Source organism: Malaclemys terrapin, chromosome 3, assembly GCF_027887155.1.
Source record: "Malaclemys terrapin pileata isolate rMalTer1 chromosome 3, rMalTer1.hap1, whole genome shotgun sequence".
Classification (NCBI taxonomy): Eukaryota; Metazoa; Chordata; order Testudines; family Emydidae; genus Malaclemys; species Malaclemys terrapin.
The window spans coordinates 194,438,052-194,460,671 of NC_071507.1; the positions used below are offsets into that span (position 1 = coordinate 194,438,052).

General features: G+C 43.3%; 1 protein-coding gene across 1 annotated transcript in view; it reads right to left on the bottom strand.

Annotated features, from left to right (window-relative positions):
- Positions 1-4,550: 4,550 nt before the first annotated feature.
- Positions 4,551-22,620, bottom strand: part of MMUT (methylmalonyl-CoA mutase) — a 37,216-nt gene continuing 19,146 nt past the window's right edge. Inside the window, exons 9-13 of the mRNA XM_054022931.1 lie at positions 17,610-17,725; positions 9,949-10,080; positions 7,189-7,336; positions 6,900-7,067; positions 4,551-4,953 (exon numbers count right to left, since the gene is read on the bottom strand). Of these exons, the coding sequence (XP_053878906.1) occupies positions 4,825-4,953; positions 6,900-7,067; positions 7,189-7,336; positions 9,949-10,080; positions 17,610-17,725 (693 nt within the window). The 3' untranslated portion in view covers positions 4,551-4,824. The remainder of the gene's footprint in view (positions 4,954-6,899; positions 7,068-7,188; positions 7,337-9,948; positions 10,081-17,609; positions 17,726-22,620) is intronic.

The window sequence follows — 22,620 nt, forward strand, 5'->3', positions numbered from 1 at the left end:
ACATTTACATAACTCTAGTGTAGATCAGGCCTGAGACACAGCAGCTCTCACCTGGGACTGACAAAGAGACAAAGCCAAGATAGATTATACAGCAGCTTGGCACAGTGGAGCCTTGGCACTGGCCAGGATGAACCAGGTCCTGGTTCTCCTGGGGCACTTCAAATCACCCTGACATCTGCCGGGAGAGCAATACAGCAGTGCACAGACAATCCAGGAAGTTTTTGGAGAATACTAGGGACAACTTCCTGGTGCAAGTGCTGGAGAAACCAACTAGGGGCCATGCTCCTTTTGACCCGCTGTTCACAAACTGGGAAGAATTGGTAGGGGAAGTAGAAGCGGGTGGCAACCAGGGCATCAGTGACCATGAGATGACTGAGTTCAGGATATTGACAAAAGGTAGGGTTACCATATTTCAGCAAGCAAAAAAGAGGACGGGAGGAGCCCCGCCCTAGCCCCGCCCCTGCCCCTCCCACTTCCCACCCCCCCAGAACCCCCAACCCTCCCCCCGTTCCTTGTCCCCTGACTGCCCCCTCCTGGGACCCCTGCCCCTAACTGCCCCCCAGGACTCCACTCCCTATCTAAGCCTCCCTGCCTCTTGTCCCCTGACTGCCCCAACCCTTATCCACACCCCCACCCCCTGACAGCCCCCCCCAGAACTCCCAACCCATCTAAACCCCTCTGCTCCCTGTCCCCTGACTGCTCCGATCCCTCTCCGCACTCCTGCCCCCTGACAGCCCCCCCCAGAACTCCCAGCCCCCCACCCTCCCGCTCCTTGTCCCCTGACTGCCCCCTCCTGGGACCCCTGTTCCTAACTGCCCTCCAGAACCCCACCCCCTACCTAAGACTCCCTGTTCCTTGTCCCCTAACTGCCCCCTCCTAAGACCCCCCTCCAACTGCCCCCCAGGACCCTACCCCCTACCTGTACCCTGACTGCCCAAAACTTTCTCCACTCCCCCCAAAAAGCCCCTCCCCCCCGTTTCTTGACTGCCCCCTCCAGAACCTCCCTGCCCCTTCTCCTGCCCCCTGGCCCCCTTACCCTGCTGCTCAGAACAGGGTGTTGGGCTCTGTGCCAGCCCGACACGTGGCTGCGCGCCCCAGCACAACAAAACCCGGTCCCTGGCCCTGCACAGTACTGCCGGACCGGGCTGCAGGGGAGAGCTGCGCTTGTATCAGCACAAAGTGCTCTCGCTCCCGTTTTGTTACGTTGCATGGCAGAAACCGCTCCCAGTTGCAAAAGGGGAGGGCTGCACTTTGTGCTGATACACTTGCTCAGAATGCAGGGCGGATCCGGCTCCTCTCCAGCTGCTCCGGAGTCCAGCCCGGGACTTTCCTGCAGCCCTCCCAGCCGCTCGCTCTGCTCTGCCGGGGGAGGGGGGAAATCCCGGACATTTTGAGTGCTTTACAAATTCCCCCCGGACGCTATTTTTAGCACAAAAAGGAGGACATGTCCGGGTAAATCCGGACGAATGGTAACCCTACAAAAGGAAGGAAGGAGAGCAGCAGAATACGGACCCTGGACTTCAGAAAAGCAGACTGACTCCCTCAGGGAACTGATGGGCAGGATTCCCTGGGAGGCGAATATGAGGGGGAAAGGAGTCCAGGAGAGCAGGCTGTATTTTAAAGAAGCCTTATTGAGGGCAAAGGAACAAACCATCCCAATGTACAGAAAGAATAGCATATATGGCAGGCGACTAGCTTGGCTTAAGAGAGAAATCTTCGGTGAGCTTAAACACAAAAAGGAAGCTTACAAGAAGTGGAAACTTGGACAGATGACTAGGGAGGAGTATAAAAATATTGCTGGAGGATGCAGGGGTGCAATCAAGAAGGCCAAAGCACAATTGGAGTTGCAGCTAGCAAGGAATGTGAAGAGTAACGAGAAGGATTTCTACAGGTATGTTAGCAACAAGAAGGTGGTCAGGGAAAGTGTGGGACCCTCACTGAATAGGGGAGGCAGCCTAGAGACACTCAATGCTTTTTTGGCTTGGTCTTCACAGACAAGGTCAGCTCCCAGACTGCTGCACTGGGCAGCACAGTATGGGGAGGTGGTGATCAGCCCTTTGTAATGAAAGAACAGGTTAAGGACTATTTAGAAAAGTTGGACATGCACAAGTCCATGGGGCCAGATGCAATGCATCCAAGGGTGCTGAGGGAGTTGGCTGATGCGATTGCAGAGCCACTGGCCATTATCTTTGAAAACTCATGGCGATTGGGGGAGGTCCCTGATGATTGGAAAAAGGCAAATATAGTGCCCAACTTTAAAAAAGGGAAGAAAGAGAATCTGGGTAACTACAGACCGGTCAGCCTCACCTCAGTCACTGGAAAAATCAAGGAATCCATTTTGAAGCACTTGGAGGAGAGGAAGGTGATCAGGAACAGTCAACATGGATTCACAAGGGCAAGTCATGCCTGACCAACCTGATGAGGTAACTGGCTCTGTGGATATGGGGAAAGCAGTGGACGTGATATACCTTGAATTTATCAAAAGCTTTTGATACAGTCTCCCATAGTATTCTTGCCAGCAAGTTAAAAAAGCATGGATTGGATGAATGGACTATAAGGTGGATAGAAAGCTGGCTAGATCGTCAGGCTCAATGGGTAGCGAACAATGGCTTGAGGTCTAGTTGGCAGCCGGTGTCAAGCGGAGTGCCCCAGGGGTTGGTCCAGGGGCCAGTTTTGTTCAACATCTTCATTACTGATCTGGATGATGGGATAGATTGCACACTCAGCAAGTTCGTGGATGACACTAAGCTCGGGGGGAGGTAGGTATGCTGGAGGATATGGAGAGGGCTCAGAGTGACCTAGACAAATTGGAGGATTGGGCCAAAAGAAATCTGATGAGGTTCAACAAGGACAAATGCAGTGTCCTGCACTTAGGATGGAAGAATCCCATGCACTGCTACAGGCTGGGGACTGACTGGCTAAGCAGCAGTTCTGCAGGAAAGGACCTGGGGATTACAGTGGATGAGAAGCTTGCTATGAGTCAACAGTGTGACCTTGTTGCCAAGAAGGCTAACGGCATATTGGGCTGCATTAGTAGGCGCATTGCCAGCAGATCAAGGGAAGGGATTATTCCCCTCTATTCGGCACTGGTGAGGCCACATCTGGAGTACTTTGTCCAGTTTTGGGCCCCCCACTACAGAAAGGATATGGACAAAGTGGAGAGAGTCCAGCGGAGGGCAACAAAAATGATTAGGGGGCTGGGGTACATGACTTATGAGAGGAGAGGCCGAGGGAACTGGGCTTATTTAGTCTGCAGAAAAGAAGAGTGAGGGGGGATTTGATAGCAGCCTTCAACTACTTGAAGGGGGATTCCAAAGAGGATGGAGCTCGGCTGTTCTCAGTGGTGGCAGATGACAGAACAAGGAGCAATGGTCTCTAGTCGCAGTGGGAGAGGTCTAGGTTGGATATTAGGAAACACTATTTCATTAGGAGGGTGGTGAAGCACTGGAATGGGTTACCTAGGGAGGTGGTGGAATCTCCATCCTTAGAGCTTTTTAAGACCCGGTTTGACAAAACCCCAGCTGGGATGATTTAGTTGGGGTTGGTCCTGCTTTGAGCAGGGGATTGGACTAGATGACCTCCTGAGGTCTCTTCCAACTCTAATCTTCTAGGATTCTACAGTAGTAGTTATGAACCCAGAGTTACGATCTGACCGGTCAACCACATACCTCATTTGGAATTGGAAGTATGTGATCAGGCAGCAGCAGAGACGAAAAAAACAAAACAAATATAGTAAAGTACTGTGTTAGATGTAAATGACTAAAAAAAATGAAGGGAAAGTTTAAAAAAGATTTGACAAGGTAAAGAAACTTTCTGCGCTTGTTTCATTTAAATTAAGATGGTTAAAAGCAGCATTTTTCTTCTGCGTAGTGAAGTTTTAACGCTGTATTAAGTCAACATTCATTTGTAAACTTTTAACATATCTCAAATTAACTCCTTTTTTGCAGAGGAGACAGAAGTGAGGTTTGAGGAGAGATTTGCCTGAGGAGAAGGGGGTGGCTTCACAGGATAGCATGGGGAAGGCAGGGCAACACTGAAAAAAGGTACCCAGACATGTATGGGAGAACTGAAAGGACACTGAGGCTGGCATCAGTTTGTGGAGTGGAGGGTGGAACTGGAGGCTGGAGCAGAGCTGTGCAACCCCATCTCCACTCTGGCCTCCCTAAGCACCGTGGGACTACACTGGTTCTCTGCTGCATTTAGGTGTTTCCATGCCCCTAAAGGAGGCAGTGCAGGATCTGCTCCTTATGACATAGCCACATACTACAGGGTCTGTGTTTTCAGTTTGTTTTCTTATACTGTTCCAACTAAAGGGAAAATCAGAAAAAGATTTGCTCCTTAGACTTTACTGCATTAACATCCAAATGCCACTAACTCTACTGGATTTGGCCACCTCTATGCTGAACACAGGTGATTTTACCTGAAGGTCTCTGGGCCTAAAGCATCTGCCAAATATATGACAAACCCCTTCTCCCCCCGGCCGCACCCAAATACATGTGAAACAGACCAATTAGGGTGGTGGTGTAAAATCAATCAATCCCAACCCAAAATATTAGAATGGATATTTTATTTAACTAAATTCTTGAAACAATCTGAATAGTTTTACTGAACTCTTGTACTTTTAGAGATAATTTTTATATACACAGTCAGATGAAATATTCCTCACAGCTAGAACATGACTGAGAAATTACAGCTTTCTTAGAAAGCACACAAGGCACCAAGCATTGTAACCAAAGCTACGTGGCTGGCTCTTCCTAGCCAAGGATTGATCATGTTCTGTACATGGTTATTATACGGCTGATTTTGTGGTGTGATGTTTCAGTGTTACATAGATTGCTGCCTCTTAACCAGGCACTTCTCAATATCATCAAGCACCTGTTCAGCTGCCTTTGGAATCCGAGTCCCAGGACCAAATACACTGGAGACACCAGAGTCATAGAGGAAATCATAATCCTGTTCAGAGAGAGATTTAAATAGTTAAATACTGGAACATGAACTATACCCTTACAGCAGGGGTTCTCAAAGTGGGGGTCTGGACCACCTCACAAGGTTCTTACATGGGGGGCCGCGAGCTGTCAGCCTCCACCCCAAACCCCGCTTTGCCTCCAGCATTTATAATGGTGTTAAATATATAAAAAGTGTTTTTAATTTACAAGGAGGGGTTGCACTCAGAGGTTTTCTATGTGAAAGGAGTTGCCAGTACAAAAGTTTGAGACCCACTGCCTTTCAGCATCTATGAGTAATTCTCCAAGGGCACTAAGATTGAAGACTTGCAACTGTTCCCAGAAACAGGAAGCAATGGCAGAATAAAAACTCAAACATACAAAATAAATTCTGAACAATTTCACTGTAAGGGTTCTGTCAATTTAACGTCAGATTCCCTGACATTTTCAAAGGGACACGGAAAGCAGCTCTGATATTCTCTCACTTCTCCATCTAAACTGGTGTGCGGTGTAGCAGTGTAAGGTTAACAGAAGGTTATGTTTCACCCAAGAGCTGGCTGCATTTAATTATTATTTTGATAATTATTTAATATGGAAATTATCATTAATCTTCTGTGATAGCACCCAATCTATGTTAAGAGTTTCCCAAATGCTTAAGCACAGTCCCTACTCCAACGAGTTCACAATCTAAGAACAAAGGAGTGAGAGAAATCGGGAAAGAGAACAACAATATGTAATTTATATACTGGGCAACTTCATTCATTCCAGGCAGCATAGAAGAGGACCCTAAAGGGACTTAAATGGAAAGGGGCTTAGAGGAGCTCAGGCAGGTTCTACCAGAGGGCTTTGTGGCAGAACGCATGGAAGTGATTGTGTGGAAATCTGAAAAATGATGACCAAGCCTGGGAGCACTGGTGGAGTGGAGGGATGGCCAACACCAACCCTGCCAAGGGAGGATAACTAGAGACAGCCACTAAGACTATGGGCTGTGTATCTGTGTTAGTGCAGCGCCTCACACAATAGGGTCCTGGTCTGTGACCGGGGTTCCTAGGTGCTACACACAATTCCAATAATAATGTATTCTAAGGCAGGATCTGGCCTTTAATTTGCAAAGTGCTTTGCATTCCTTTGGGGAGAAAGGCACTACAAACAAAATCATCTTCTTCTTCTTCTGAAGATTCCCCTCTACTCTTGAAGTAACAGGCTGAATACAGCATTCCTGCTTCTACTTGTAGTACACGCAGTTTTGGAAAGAGACCATGGCGTCTGGCTTATATATGAGTGAAGTACTGCTGCTTAGGAGGACTAAAGAATAGACCCATCTGGTGGAAACATTTGCACTTGGCAGTACAGCAGCATCTGCTCCTACATGAATCAGTCACGGAAAATGGAAACTACCATACACTGTTCATTTAACACCTGTGTCTGGTACGTGTAATTGTGGTGAACCTTTATTTTTTCTGAGCAGGACAAAGTTCCAAATCCCCCAGGGAGAACTGAGTTGGGAGCATCTCTCAAATATATAGTAAGCCCAATTGCCTGATTTACAAAGTGCAACAGCTTTCAGCGCTGAACTGAATAATTCTAATTTTTATAAATTGGGAAACAATTGAAGAGTCCTTATGAGAACAACCCCATGCTGCTAGTTTTTTTCTGAACAAAAGCAGCTTAATGCTTTATCCTGCCAGAAGCTTTGCATGTTAAGCCAGAACAGTTATGTATGACAGCCCAGGGCTTAACTTGCATGAAAATAGACATCAGCAACCTCTTTCTGTGACTAGCATGAAACTTGAAACTGACCCTAACTGACTACTGTGTAGGAAAGCCTTCAGCATTGTAACACCCCAATGATGTTAAGAGTGCATAGCAAATAGCCAACAAAACAGGGCAGGCTGAAACTGAGTGTTCTTATAACTGTAAGTTATATTTGATCTGGAAACAGATACTGAGCAATACCTGAGGGGGGATGACACCTCCACACATGACAAGAATGTCAGGACGGCCAAGTGCGTTCAGCTCTTTGATGAGTTCAGGAACAAGAGTTTTATGACCTGCAGCTAATGTGCTCACCCCCACACAATGCACATCAGCATCTACAGCCTGCTGGGCCACTTCACGGGGTGTCTAAAGAGAGAAATTAAACAGCAAACAGCAATTAGTGCTAAAGTGACTGCTGAACAAGAACGGCAGGGACAAAAGCTGCATTCAAAATACATTTTAAGGGACAGGTTCGATTAAATAATACCTGGAAGAGTGGACCTATGTCCACATCAAAGCCAATGTCTGCAAATCCTGTAGCGATAACCTTAGCTCCTCTGTCATGGCCATCTTGACCCATCTTGGCAACAAGAAGACGAGGTCTGCGCCCTTCACGCTCCATGAACTTGTTTACTCTATTTAAAAAATACATTTTATTCTTCTAAGTCACTATCACTCATTAAAAGAGTCTAAAAAAAAAAAAAGACAGGCTACTAGTGGCAACTCCTGCACCTTATGCTACACTAGCAACCAACTCGTGGTTGGTTCATGCAGCATGCTCACCATTTTAGTATTTCACTTTGAATGGACAATGACAGGTTCCCTTCATGAAGAGCTTTGAGTAATAAAATGTTGCTTAGTTTGCAGATTTGTTTTTTCATTCCCACCCCTGCTTTGCTGCTCTTAATGAAGCAAAAATCTTGTGTTATTTGGGGTGCTGATGTATAAAGCACGTCTAAGTTTAAGCATGAGTAGTTTCATTGACTTCAAAAGTGCCCGAGAACCACACACACAATATAGACCTCAGTCCTAGATATTACAAGCGAAATGGCCTATAAACAGGACTTTGTCCATCTATTACCACTGCAGTCTCTAAAGCATAAGGACGCTAATCCTTTTACTCTGCTCCAATTATGTTAAATGGGAATCATATTATTTCCACTAATAATGGTGTGACAGATTTAGAGCTGTTCTGTAAAAAATTATGAATACGGCTGTTTTTTTAGGCTATTTGCTACATGAATATATTGGTTTAGTTTAAGTGCGAGCTCCTGGGAAAAAAACAAGCAGGATGGGAAAGAATGGTTCAAGATAAGACATCCATCATCAATCACTTGACTGTTGTTAAGAGACAATGACAGAACAGGAAAAGGCCAGGAACACAGGAGAGCAAAAAAACTCAATCAGGTTTCCAAAGGAACACTCTCTCTCAAGAGAAGGGGGTATTTGCTCAAGGGAACCAGGCTGAGCCACAGGCACTCGCTGGGGTTTCTGAAGAAGTTAAGCTTGCCTCGGTTACCATCGTGGGATTCTGCAAAACAATGACTTTGGTTTTAAGAAGGCTGCTTTGTCCGTGGGCTCCGACCATCCAAGGGAAGAACTGCAGGAGCTTGAACTAAGACCTGCAGGGTAAGCACGGTGGATACATAGGGTACTGTAGTCCAGGGCTTGCTCTCAGAGTGGGAGAATTGTAAAATTCCACCCTCGGACAGGTATCATGCACTCAAGAGTCCATAAATGGGACAGAGGTGTCCCTATGCCTGTAACTGTGACAGATGTATAATACTCATGTTGTTCATGTACAGAAAAGATGAGCAGTAGGCAAGAGACATAAGAAGGTATGGGAAAAGTGTAACTGCATCTTGTTTAGAACATTCACTGAAAAACATGACACTACATGTAAATTAGTGCTTTTTTTTGGGGGGGGTCTTTAAAAAGAGATGCTTCCATCCAGCAGCAATAATACCTTGAAGTCATTCTGGAGATCACCAGCATGACCCAATCAGGAGTTTCCTTTTTAGGAATCTTGCAACTCTTAAGGTAAAGTGCAGGGTCTACAGCAGTTAAGAGTGAAGATCATCAATTAATATTACAGAAACACCTCAGTCACCTCACCTAAGATGCCAGCAACAAAGCCAGAAACTGGCAAAAGAGACAAATGGTGTCTGTTTCTCAAAGACGCGTACAATTCTGCTCTTGGTGATATGAATGTGCAACTCCCACTGAGTTCAACTAAAGTTGCATGAAAGTATCCAAAGGCAGAATCTGGTCCTATAACATTGTAGACATTATTGAGAGTGAATGTAGCTGCAAGGACAACCTATAAAACCTGTTTTTCATGTTTAGTCATAAATATAAATTCCTGAATTGTTTTGCAAATATGCTTAGAGTCCACTATTATGGAGCCTTCACAACATGTTGGCTCATTACACAGACTGCACCATCTTGTGCAGGGGTCTCAAACTCAAATGACCAAGAGGGCCACATGAGGGCCGAGGGCCGCATCACTGACACACACACCCTTGCTGCCCCCGGCCCTGCCCCCACTCCACCCCTTCCATGAGGCCCCACCTCTTCCCACCCCTTCCCCGCCCCCATTCCAACCCCTTCCCCGAAGTCCCCACCCCCCCCCGCCCCCAGAGGGTGCACGAGGGGTGTGGCGGGGGCTCGGGGCAGGGAATTAAGGTGTGGGATGCAGCAGGGGGCTCAGGGCAGGGAGTTGGGTGGCAGGGTGCAGGAGGGTTTGGGGCTCTGGGGTGGCAGCGGCGCATGCCGGGGCCGGGGCTGACAGCCTGCCCTGGCCCCGGCCCCGTTCCACTCCACTCCGGGAAGTAGCTGGAACCATGTCCCTACGGCCCCTGGGGGAGAGGGATGCAGCTCCTCCAGGTACCTCCCCCGAAACTCCCATTGGCTGCGGTTCCCCGTTCCTGGCCAATGGAAGCTGCGGGGGGGGGGGGGGGGGGGAAACCAGGGCAACCTGGAGGCCAGGGCAACACAGGGACGGAGCCCTCTGCTTCTCCCCCCCAGCCGCAGGGACGTGATGCCAGCCAGCGCGGGGCTCGAGGGGGGCAATCCCACAGGTGTAGTTTGTCCACCCCTGGCCTGGAGGTAGGCCCAAGGGGGCGGGTGCAGGCCACGTGTTTGAGACCCCTGATCTAGTGATTCTAGAGGATCACACATGCAACACAAATGTCTAACATTAACTATGAGGCCATTCCCTCCTTCTGAGCCAGCAGCAAACTCTCACCTATTGATAGCATGAAGAATTTCGTCGCTCTCCCCAAACTCCTGGCGGTAAGCTCCACTCACCATTCGGTCACTGGCTCTGTGCTCCCCAAACACCTTTTTCATCGCCTCGGTTATTTCTCCAACTGTACATCTAAAATACACAGAGTTAAAACGTTAGTATCATTAGGAGACTGAAATCAAAACAAGGCAGAAATCCCCAGCAACAGCCTGATGATTAGTCAGAAGAGCAAATTCAAACAAACTACTCTTTCCCTTTTACTCGATCAATGCTGGAAATTATAATTTCATTAGCACCGTACAGTAATAGAACATGCAGTAGTACTTTGGAAATAAATTTCTGATCTACTGATGAGATGACTTGACTAAGAACTGCACATCCCAGTGACATGCAACTAGAATGGTCACAGATCAAACCCTTCATCAAGATAACTGAAATGCCAGGAGTAGGGATTTCTTTTTATACAATCACTAACGTATTTGTGCTAGTATAGGAATTCTCGTCCTACCCAGCACCAAGAGGCTTCCTTGTAAAATAGCCTCAGACTCAAATCCTAAAATAAACTGCATGAGAAATATTGAAGAACAAACACGAAAGTGGACTGGAATAAAAAAAGTCTTCACTGCAGTCAGTCACTAGTTGCCATCTGAGGAAAGAACATTCTGAGGTCTGAGTAAAATATGTTACACTTAATGTGCTCCGATTTTCCCCCTGTACTATATCTTACTTGGCTACTCTGACTTTCACCAGCAGTATATTTTACTGTCCTATACACTTTCTCCTAGATATTGCTCAATTGAGATGTAAGCCACAGGCAGAGCTGTTCAAACATGCAACTCTCCGATGCCTTCTATTTTATTCTGCTTTTTTCTTCAGTCTCCAAGATTGTGCATCTTTTCCATCATATTTTCCTTCTTGTTTTTCCAAATCTTCTGATTTCTCAATCAACAGCTGCTTTGCTTTGTATGAGGACAATTCAGAAACACAGTGCTGGTACAGAACAATGCTACTGTTAGTTTTTCTATATTATTAACAGCAACATTTATATTTGCTGCAGCATCTAAAAGCCACAATAAAGCTGGGCCCCATTGTGCTAGGTGCAGTAAAAACATAATAAAGGACAGTTCTATCCCCAAGGGCTTACAATCTAGTATCTAGTGGATTCCACCTTTCTGTGAGAAATTAGTTTTCCCCTGCCCAAATTTATACTACATAACCTGTGGTGATAGGACAATACTGTGCCCAAATTATTGTGGCACAGAAACCAACTGAAAGGGACTGACAGAAAGAAATAAGCTAATTAACAAGAGAAAGGCTAGGTCTACACTACCCGCCTGAATCGGTGGGTAGAAATCGACCTCTCGGGGATCGATTTATCGCGTCCCGTTGGGACGCGACAATCGATCCCCAAATCAACGCTCTTACTCCACCAGCGGAGGTGGGAGTAAGCGCCGTCGACAGAAAGCCGCAGAAGTCGATTTTGCCGCCGTCCTCACAGTGGGGTAAGTCGGCTGCGATACGTCGAATTCAGCTACGCTATTCACGTAGCTGAATTTGCGTATCTTAAATCGACTCCCCCCTGTAGTGTAGATGTACCCAAAGAAACTCCTCTTCAGAAGTTAAACAGCTCAGCTCTAACCACCACCTCAGCAGTGTTCTCTGACCCTGCTAGGACAAAGACTGAATACAGGTCTGCATAATGGTGTGAAGCAGGCGAGTGAGCAAGCTAACAATTATGTATTTCAATAATATATTCAGTGGCATATATTAGTATGCCCTGAGATGAAAAAAGAGGAGGGAAATAACACACACACACACGCATATGACTTGTTGCAAACTTAGTCAAAGTAGAAAATAGACATCAAGAACATTTCCAAAGCACATTAATTATAAATGCAAAAAATAAAGACAATACCCCATTCAATTACACTTTCTTTCTGCCATCTGTGCTGTAATCTTCTCTCAATTCACCAATACAGAGATACCATTTGGCTGTAGTTAATCACATTTAATCCTTTTGGAACTTGCACTTTTTGTATTATTACATTTAGCAATGAGGAATGCTCTTACTCAAAATTGTTTTTGTGACCTAGTTAAAGAGTAAATTTCCTCTAAGTCTTAAAACAAAAAATGTCAGAGGACAATCTGGATATCACTGCTTAATATCAGTTTAGACAGCTGTAACTTCTCCTCCATATGCTTTTACTAGGAGATAGTCAGAGATGGCCAGAGATGGCCAAAATTCTAATGGGTATTAGCTGTAATCCCAGCCCTATGCCTGGCATCCAATATGTCCTGAAGATGACTTTCTGGTGTATTCACAGGAATCCTATAGTAAATCTCACGTAGATCTCTTGTCTCCAGCAAATCCTTGGCTATCTTTTGCTCTGTCCTTCCTACATCTGGTCATACCTACATGCTCTGCTTGAGACTGTGTTCCTGTCCTTAAATAAACCTTCTGCTTTACTGGCTGGTTGAGAGTCACAGTGAATCTCAGGAAGAGGGGTGCAGGGCCCTGACTCCCCCACACTCCGCGACAGAGGGATCTTCGTCTAACCTCACAGCTTTCTTGAGAAGGAAAGAAACATGTTATGCCACTATCAGCTATTGGCCAAGACAGTGCTTTTAAAGAGAAGTGAAAAAATTGATAATTTGTATCCTAAAATGCATTTAGGTCAGGCTGAAATCTACTGAGAGAATGTCTGGCTCTACAGATCTGGGTTCTGTTTTTGGATTGGTTGCTGACTCATCGCATGACTTTGGGCAAGTCACTTAATTTTTCAATAATGCAGTTTACCTTTCAGAAACATTACATCTATTTTATGTCATCAGAGCAATAAAACTGACAGCTTGATTTTCAGAGGGCCTGAGCACCAACAGTTCTTACTGAAATTAATGAGAGAAGTCAGTATGCATCTCTTCTATATATCAGGCTGTTAATGCTTGTATAGCATTTTGCAATCCTAAAAGGTGCTATAAAACTGAAAAAATATTATTAAATTAATGAACAGGTCCCTGTGTCTGATCAGGAGCAGTTATTTTCTCTGAGGCATTAGAGGAAACATAAAACACAACGGAACCTCCAAGCCAATTTCATACATGTGGTGATAGATACTATAAATTAAGTACTTGTGGCTGTTTGGTAGCCCATTAGCCTCATAAATTTAGGTGTGCATTTCTGATCATACTCTGTGAGGCCAATGGATATAAACAGAATAATTTTTAAACATCTGAATTTTCAAAATAAGTAAGTGTAGGGGTAAATTTTGATATGAAAGAAAGAGCTAGGATACCAGCGAATCAGGATTTCTTTCTGAATGCACTAACAGAACAATTTGCCATTAGATTGTCATTCTTAAATAGCTGCATAATTGGCTTAAAGCAGAACTGAGTGTAACAGATAGAAACCTGGGCATCATGGTTTCTGAGTAAGATGCATGGAAAACTAAAGTAGATTGGTGAAATCACAAAGGAACAAGATTACTGTAAACTAGATCTGTTAAATCTGGAGAAAGTGTGATTAATGACATGTGACAGACTACATCTAGCTGTTCTGATATCAGTTCATTTAAATAATTGGTCTTGTAGATTTAATATTTAAATTGGTAGGTTTCTATGATCATGAAGTACTGCCCGAGTTTAGATCTGTTAGCTCCAGAAAATAAACTATTAACCCATAGCATGTAAGAAGTTGGTGTATTCAAGAGTGACTGGAAGAAAGAATGAGCATTTACAAAGAAACCTTTTTAAAGATGAGAAGGAAGATGGGGAATAATTAATTCCATACTAAAGAGGTACATGAAGAGACAATGGCCTCACATTTGTACATTTCAGAGTTGGAAGAGAAATGTAATCATTTGACAGTGGTCTTACCAAGTGATGTCCTCAGACCCTCAAATATAAAGCTGGTCTTTGGGAGAACAAAAGTATATGCTCTCTAAACTGAATGGGGACTGACCAACATGTTGTTCTGGGACATGTTTCACACCTCTCTAGGATATAGAACTAAGCCAACCGTTGAACTGTGGGCTAGACAAATTAAGTTTTTTGCTGAGCCATAGGCCTGGGCTACACTAGCGGGGTGGTTTGAACTAAGATACATAACTTCAGCTACGCTATTCATGTAGCTGAAGTCGAAGTATCTTAGTTCGACTTACCTGGCCGTCCTCACTTGACTGCCGCGGCTCCCCCATCGACTCTTCCTACTCCTCCTGCCGAGGTGGAGTACGGGCATCAATTCGCGGATCGATTTATTGCGTCCAGACGAGACGCGATAAATCAATCCCCTATACATCAAACACTACCCGCCAATCCGGCGGGTAGTATAGACGTACCCATAGATATTTTCAATACTCTAATATATGGATATCGCTTCTGTAGCAACATCTTTGGCTATAGTTTAAAGCAGTTTTTGTCACTACCTTTATATTAGGCTTTTCTCTGTTACTGTAGTTTACCAATAACGTCTGATTATACTTAAGAAATCTTTACTTGGCTTTGGACTTCTACTAACTGTGTATTTACTAATACATACTTCTGAGAGAAGCTATATCTCTATATCTGACCTCAGAGGAGACAGCTGGAAGTAACCAGTGTCCTCGCTATAAAGTCTGAGCAGGCTGTGATCAACCTCCAATTGTGAGGGCCCAGTTCGTAATGTGGGGAGAATCGAATGACCTGAATAATACCAGACACTGTTATAATGAACATGGGCTCCAATCCTACAATCAAGCGGGTGGAACCTCCACTCAGTCTTACACTGTTGAGTTAAAAACTACTGTTGTGTTAGGTTTTGTTGCTCAAACCATATTCCTAGTAGGTCTAGTTAGTTATTTTCAAACTATTTTTAAATTTCACACTAGCAGATCTCAGGTTTCAGAGTAGCAGCCGTGTTAGTCTGTATCCGCAAAAAGAACAGGAGTACTTGTGGCACCTTAGAGACTAACAAATTTATTAGAGCATGAGCTTTCGTGGGCTACAGCCCACTTCTTCGGATGCATATAGAGTGAAACGTATATTGAGGAGATATATATACACACATACAGAGAGCATGAACAGGTGGGAGTTGTCTTACCAACTCTGAGAGGCCAATTAATTAAGAGGAAAAAAAACTTTTGAAGTGTCTGTACTGGGCTAGCTTGATTATCACTTCAAAAGGTTTTTTCTCTTACTTAATTGGCCTCTCAGAGTTGGTAAGACAACTCCCACCTGTTCATGCTCTCTGTATGTGTGTATATATATCTCCTCAATATATGTTTCACTCTATATGCATCCGAAGAAGTGGGCTGTAGTCCACGAAAGCTCATGCTCTAATAAATTTGTTAGTCTCTAAGGTGCCACAAGTACTCCTGTTCTTTTAGCAGATCTCAGTTTTTACAAAACTTTTCATTACTTTGTAACTAAAATCCATTTAGTTTTGATTACTCTGATTTAAATGCAATATTCAATATTCATTTTATTTTCTACCTCCACAATTTTAAATTCCCCTAAGAGTCAAATCATCCCACATCTCTGTCAAATTTAATCTGAATGTTGAAAAGTAATTTGGACAAATATATAGGCTCACCTAAAGCCCAACCAAGAAATGAAATCCCAGAGATAATTTTCCATCAGCTGTCACTGACTATTTAAATCATTTTGTTCATTTCACAGAATCAATATGCCATGTTCATAAAGGTCAACAAGAAAATGTCAATATGCATTATTCATCCACATTTATTGCAATACACCCATATCAAATAACTACTGGAAAATTAGCAAAATGGAGGAAGAGGGAAGCAAAATTGTTTCAGACTCTGTTTTAGAAATTCAGGTTTCTTTGACAATTACTGTGACTGATATTTGCATCGTACTGGCCTATATTTATACCACGTTTTATTTCAATGGGTTCCAAACTGTTTAGAATCTAATCTGCTGCTTCTGCCAGTGTCAGGGGCTGGCATCTTCCTTCTCCCCCTCTGCCCATCTCTGCAGGGGTGATCCTTTCCCTGCTGCTCCTGGGAGAGGAGGTAGCTGGGTTCTCTAATTGCTCAAGGGTTCCCTCCATAACCTCTCAAAAGGCAGGGGACCCACACGTGAGGTTTGTTAACCAAAAGTAAGGCTCTATGGCGATATGTTTACTAGTGGGTACATTCATCTATTAGATGTAACATTCCAAAATATTCTTCTGCACAGGCATTAAATAGTGCCATAGATTAATAAGAGATCGATAATCAACCTACTTTCCAGTAAACATTTGTCCACATTCCATACAAGTCAGTGCAGTTCTGTTCAACAGCACAGTGCTTAAGGACAAGAATACTGTAGGTCATAACAGAGATACAGAGAACTAATAGGGGAATTATGATGATGACGTTAACTCCCGTGAGGGCCAATATTACCTTCCAGTGATGTCTCCAACTCCAAGAGTGGTGATGACACGTTCCACAGGGTGTTGGGACAAGCTCTCCTCTTTTGAAAGGAGATCTGCTGCACATGTGGTTGTTGCAGATGAAGTAGTGGTAGAATCAGATGAAGATGGAAGGCTAAAGATCTGCTCTAAGGATGTGGATAGGCAATTAAGTTTGGTTTGCTCATTTTTGACCCATCCACATTATTAAGGGGCATTTTCATTGTTGTTGTTGTTTTGGCACTGTGACTACATTACAAACCTCCAGGAGCACATGCAGAGGACAAAAGGGAGACAGTCAAAGACCAAAACTCAGTTTGAAATAGCAACTAAGGGTATGTCTACACTGCAATGAAAGACTTGCAGCATGGCCGCGACTGGCCTGGGCTCATGAGACTCGGGCTGCTGGGCTATAATATTGCAGTGTAAACATTTGGGCTTGGGCTGAAACCTGGGCTTTGAGACCCCATGAGGAGGGAGTGTTTTAGAGCCTGGGCTTCAGCCCAAGCCTGAATGTGTGCACGCCTATTTTTAATCAGCTGACTCAGGCTCTGAGACTCCGTGTGGTGAGTTTTTAATCGCAGTGTAAACATAGCCTTAACCATTGTTAAGGTGGCTTAGATGATAATGGTGAATGTGTCTCAGGACTACAGAAGATGCTTTACTACTTGAGACTAAGACAGAAAGTGCTTTTGACTAAAGTAGATACAAGTTTTCTACATTAGTCAGAAATGTTTTCACACCAATTTGTGGTGTAGGGAAGGAGATCTTCCAGATCACAGAGCGTGATAAGATTTTTTTTCTCTATCCCTTTTCACATCTCAGACATTTTCAGGCTCTCTGACCTGTGAAACAGCAGAGCAATACACCAAAGAAACCTATTCATAGTCTGAAACTGATAAGAGCTTGAGCCACAAACAGAATCTGTGTGAACAGCAACATTTTAGGGGAAATTTTATTCCCAATACTGTCCTTGAAAATAAATTAAACATACTTTTAAGAGACTGAAAAAGTATTTGTATTTGGCTACCACCACCAAACCACAACCAAGGGTAATGCCCATCTGAACCTCTGAAACACACCTTCATGGTCAAGGATATTATCCCGCATTAAAAAAAATGTATCCTATTTAAAAGCTGAAAGGGTGTGTCGATCTGTGACATATTAAATACGGCAACCTACGTATCCAAGAATTATTGGAAAAGTTGAAAGAAATAAAGGGAAACAGTCAACTTTTAACATCGGTTACGTTGTCCAACTTTTCTTACCCTACCTTGCGCGTGCTGCTTCCACTGCCAGTGCCAATAGGTTGCCTTGACCTGTGGCAGCACATTCTGTTAGAGCAGCGAGACACTGCTGGGCTGCTGCTTCATCTCTGCTAGCTTTTACCTTAGATGAAGGAGAGAAAAATACTCAGTTTAAGTAAGCAACTATAAGGCAATCAGGAATTCCAATGTCCACGCAGTGTGCAGAGGTGGTCAAAAAAGCAAACAGGATGTTAGGAATCATTAAAAAGGGGATAGAGAATAAGACTGAGAATATATTATTGCCCTTATATAAATCCACGGTACGCCCTCATCTCGAATACTGCGTACAGATGTGGTCTCCTCATCTCAAAAAAGATATACTTGCACTAGAAAAGGTTCAGAAAAGGGCAACTAAAATGATGAAGGGTTTGGAACGGGTCCCATATGAGGAGAGATTAAAGAGGCTAGGATTTTTCAGCTTGGAAAAGAGGAGACTAAGGGGGGATATGATAGAGATCTATAAAATCATGAGTGATGTGGAGAAAGTGGATAAGGAAAAGTTATTTACTTATTCCCATAATACAAGAACTAGGGGTCATCAAATGAAATTAATAGGCAGCAGGTTTAAAACAAATAAAAGGAAGTTCTTCTTCACGCAGCGCACAGTCAACTTGTGGAACTCCTTACCTGAGGAGGTTGTGAAGGCTAGGACTGTAACAGAGTTTAAAAGAGAACTGGATAAATTCATGGTGGTTAAGTCCATTAATGGCTATTAGCCAGGATGGGTAAGGGATGGTGTCCCTAGCCTCTGTCTGTCAGAGGGTGGAGATGGATGGCAAGAGAGAGATCACTTGATCATTGCCTGTTAGGTTCACTCCCTCTAGGGCACCTGGCATTGGCCACTGTCGGTAGACAGGATACAGGGCTAGATGGACCTTTGGTCTGACCCGGTACGGCCTCTCTTATATTCTTATGTTCTAATATGAGCCTGGTAAAGGTTCCCTGGTTGAAGATGCCTGTATTGGAATCAAATAAGAATACAGCTATCATCACTATGTTGAAGATTAGTATGTTGAAGGTCGCAAGACCAATATTTGGAAACGTCTCCTGGTTCTGAAAGTATTTATTTATACAAGTAAGCCTACTCAATAACTTTGCAACAGTATTCTTCATGTGATTTTAAATATACTGTACTATAAAGCAGCTAGAGAATGAGGCTTTTAGTGTTGTCATCTGAAAGCGGGGATCCCAAGATGATGCAAAGCAATGATTCCTAGTTCTAATGTTAGGGAGAGATACCACAGTAATGATGGAATGCAAGTAGGTGGAAGGGAACATGGTAAGAACAACATCTCTCTCTAACTCAGGTATTTCCAAGGTGTTATCACTTTTGTATTTAGGCACTGACAATATGGTTTAAAAACACCCAATATCTTCCTAATTATCTCAGCTAGAAATGAATGCTTTGCACTGTATTATAGCTTGACACTCCAGTTTTCACATGCATGTTATATATCACAACATTTGCTTCTGATCCCAGCATTCCATGAAATATTGGATCCTACATCAACAAAAGCGTAACAATATTTCTGGCACTATTCCAGGCATGAATACAATAGATAAATCTCAGAGTAGCGTAATTTTCAACCCGATAGGTACTGTGACATGAAAACTTGCAAGAGAAACAATAATACACTCACTTTTGAGTACTCCCTTATTAGGCAACATTATTAAAGGTTACCCAGCACAAATCAACAGAAGCCAGATATTTCGAAGAGGGGGGTGACATATCATTAATTATGCTTTCCACTTGCCCTTCCTCTCCTTGCCACTATACCACTTTGAGGCTATGTTAAGCTTAGTTTTACTTTTTCTGGATTTTTCTCCTGTTGGTGTCATAGATTTACTGTTTATAATGTATTTTGTAATGTGTAAGTATTAAACAAATTCTGTTAAGGCAAAAGATTTTCATAATCAGGTACATCGAGCTAGGCTCCTAAGTACATATGTAGGCACATATAAATATAGACAAAGGGAGCCTGCCTGGTTTCTCAGCATTTCTGAAAAATCTGGTTACATCTGTAGATGTCTCTCTGCGGACTTCAGTGCCTAACATTAGGCACTTACTTAAGAAAATCTTGGCCTAAATATTTAGAGTCACATTTTTAGGGGGATCTCCTTAGAAGCGCTTACAAAAGTTTTCCATGGGCAGAACCTTTGTCTGACTGCAATGTGAATAAGTGTGTGTGTGTGTAAACTTATGCTCTACTAGATAAGATGGATACAAAGGAAGCCTAATGAAAAATTTACTCTAAATGTCTAAAGAAAAAAACAAAAAAAGGAACAGAAAGTTAAAATTATTAAAACCAAGTTAAGGCTGGTGCACTTTGAAAATGTTCCACAAATAAGAGTAAGAAACAAAATTAAGAAAGCATCATTACCTTTAGAATAATTTGCTGAATAGCCCAAAAAGTGAGGGCGAGAAAAATATTCAGAAATAGGAATCTTTCCTCTGACTTCCATGGGCTTTGGATCAGGCCCCATGTTATTTATTTTAAATTTATTTCACTTGGTCTTTTCATTCTCATGAAGTCCAGCACACCTGAGCTTCTGTCCCTGCATTTACTGTCTTATCTATCACAGAATTCAATTAGAGGTGGAAGTCCACTTAATGGGGGAAAGGTAGCAGAGGTGTGACATTTTTAGCATATCTAAGCAAAGATTTTAATTCCTTTTTGTGCACTAGAAAGAATGTAAAGTAAGGATTTTTTTTAAAAGTTATCAAAAGAAAGAAGCATATTCTACACATTATATTATAGACTAAAAACCTGCATATGGGCACAGCCACGCAGTCCCAATGATCTATGAACCAAATGCTATAGAAATACAAAAATATCTCATTTCAATAAACTCCTTGTATAAATAGGAACATTAATACTAGTCTTGATGAGTATCCACAACAGCCACTAGGTACTTCAAGAAAGCAAAACTGAAACATAACATGAGGACGGAATACAAGCAAACAATGCCTGGAGCTGTTGCATTAATTACACTGGTCTACAATTTTTGAGAAGTCGTCTGCTTCAGAGATCAAAATACATAATAAATAGCACATTTTATGTGCTGATTTCAAATATGACAATTAAAACAACTGATTGGCTACTGTTTCTAAGATATTTAAGTTTTTACATTTTATGTCTATGTATATTGTGTAGATAGTAGAGTTTTAATCATAAATTGTAAACCTAGGTCTTTTCATGTGTTTATGGTTGCTTTACATGATAATATGTCATCTGTCCTGTTTATGTAACACTTTAAAAATCAGCAAAAGGGTTATATAAATAAAATTTATTATGAAACAAAAGGCAAAAAACTATTATGTATATAGTTTAGTCCTATTCAGTGTCTACTCGGCGCTTCTTGGCTTGTCTCTTGTATTCATTAAATGGAGCATCTCTTGTCACTGTCCAGCAATAGTTTGCAAGCATTGATGGGCTCCATTTGCCCTGATAGCGTTTCTCCATTGTTGCAATGTCTTGGTGAAAACGCTCGCCGTGCTCGTCGCTCACTGCTCCGCAGTTCAGTGGAAAAAAATCTAGATGAGAGTGCAAAAAATGTATCTTTAGTAACATGTTGCAACCAAGGCTTTTGTATGCCTTGAGGACGTTTTCCACCAACAACTTGTAGTTGTCTGCCTTGTTGTTTCCGAGAAAATTTATTGCCACTAACTGGAAGGCTTTCCATGCCATCTTTTCCTTGCCACGCAGTGCATGGTCAAATGCATCATCTCGAAGAAGTTCACGAATCTGAGGACCAACAGAGACACCTTCCTTTATCTTAGCTTGATTTAACCTTGGAAATTTTCCACGGAGGTACTTGAAAGCTGCTTGTGTTTTGTCAATGGCCTTGACAAAGTTCTTCATCAGACCCAGCTTGATGTATAAGGGTGGTAACAAAATCTTCCTTGATTCAACAAGTGGTGGATGCCGAACACTTTTCCCCCCAGGCTCCAATGACTGTCGGAGTGGCCAGTCTTTCTTGATGTAGTGGGAATCTCTTGCACGACTATCCCATTCGCAGAGAAAACAGCAGTACTTTGTGTATCCAGTCTGCAGACCGAGCAAGAGAGCAACAACCTTCAAATCGCCACAAAGCTGCCACTGATGTTGGTCATAGTTTATGCGCCGCAAAAGTTGTTTCGTGTTGTCATAGGTTTCCTTCATATGGACTTCGTGACCAACTGGAATTGATGGCAAAACATTGCCATTATGCAGTAAAACAGCTTTAAGACTCGTCTTCGATGAATCAATGAACAGTCTCCACTCATCTAGATTGTGAACGATGTTGAGGGCTGCCATCACACCATCGATGTTGTTGCAGGCTACAAGATCACCTTCCATGAAGAAGAATGGGACAAGATCCTTTTGACGGTCACGGAACATGGAAACCCTAACATCACCTGTCAGGAGATTCCACTGCTGTAGTCTGGAGCCCAACAGCTCTGCCTTACTCTTGGGTAGTTCCAAATCCCTGACAAGGTCATTCAGTTCACCTTGTGTTATGAGGTGAGGTTCAGAGGAGGAGGATAGGAGAAAATGTGGGTCCTGTGACATAGATGGTTCAGGACCAGAAGTTTCATCCTCTTCCTCGTCTGACTCAAGTGAGAATGATTGTGGTGCCTCAGGAACCGGCAGTCCTTCTCCGCGGGGTACTGGGCGTATAGCTGATGGAATGTTTGGATAATGCACAGTCCACTTTTTCTTCTTTGACACACCTTTCCCAACTGGAGGCACCATGCAGAAGTAACAATTGCTGGTATGATCTGTTGGCTCTCTCCAAATCATTGGCACTGCAAAAGGCTTAGATTTCCTTTTCCTGTTGAACCACTGGCCAAGATTTGTTGCACAAGTGTTGCAGCATATGTGTGGGGCCCACCTCTTGTCCTGATCTCCAATTTTGCAGCCAAAATAAAGGTGATAGGCTTTCTTAACCATAGTGGTTATACTGCGCTTTTGTGATGCAAAAGTCACTTCACCA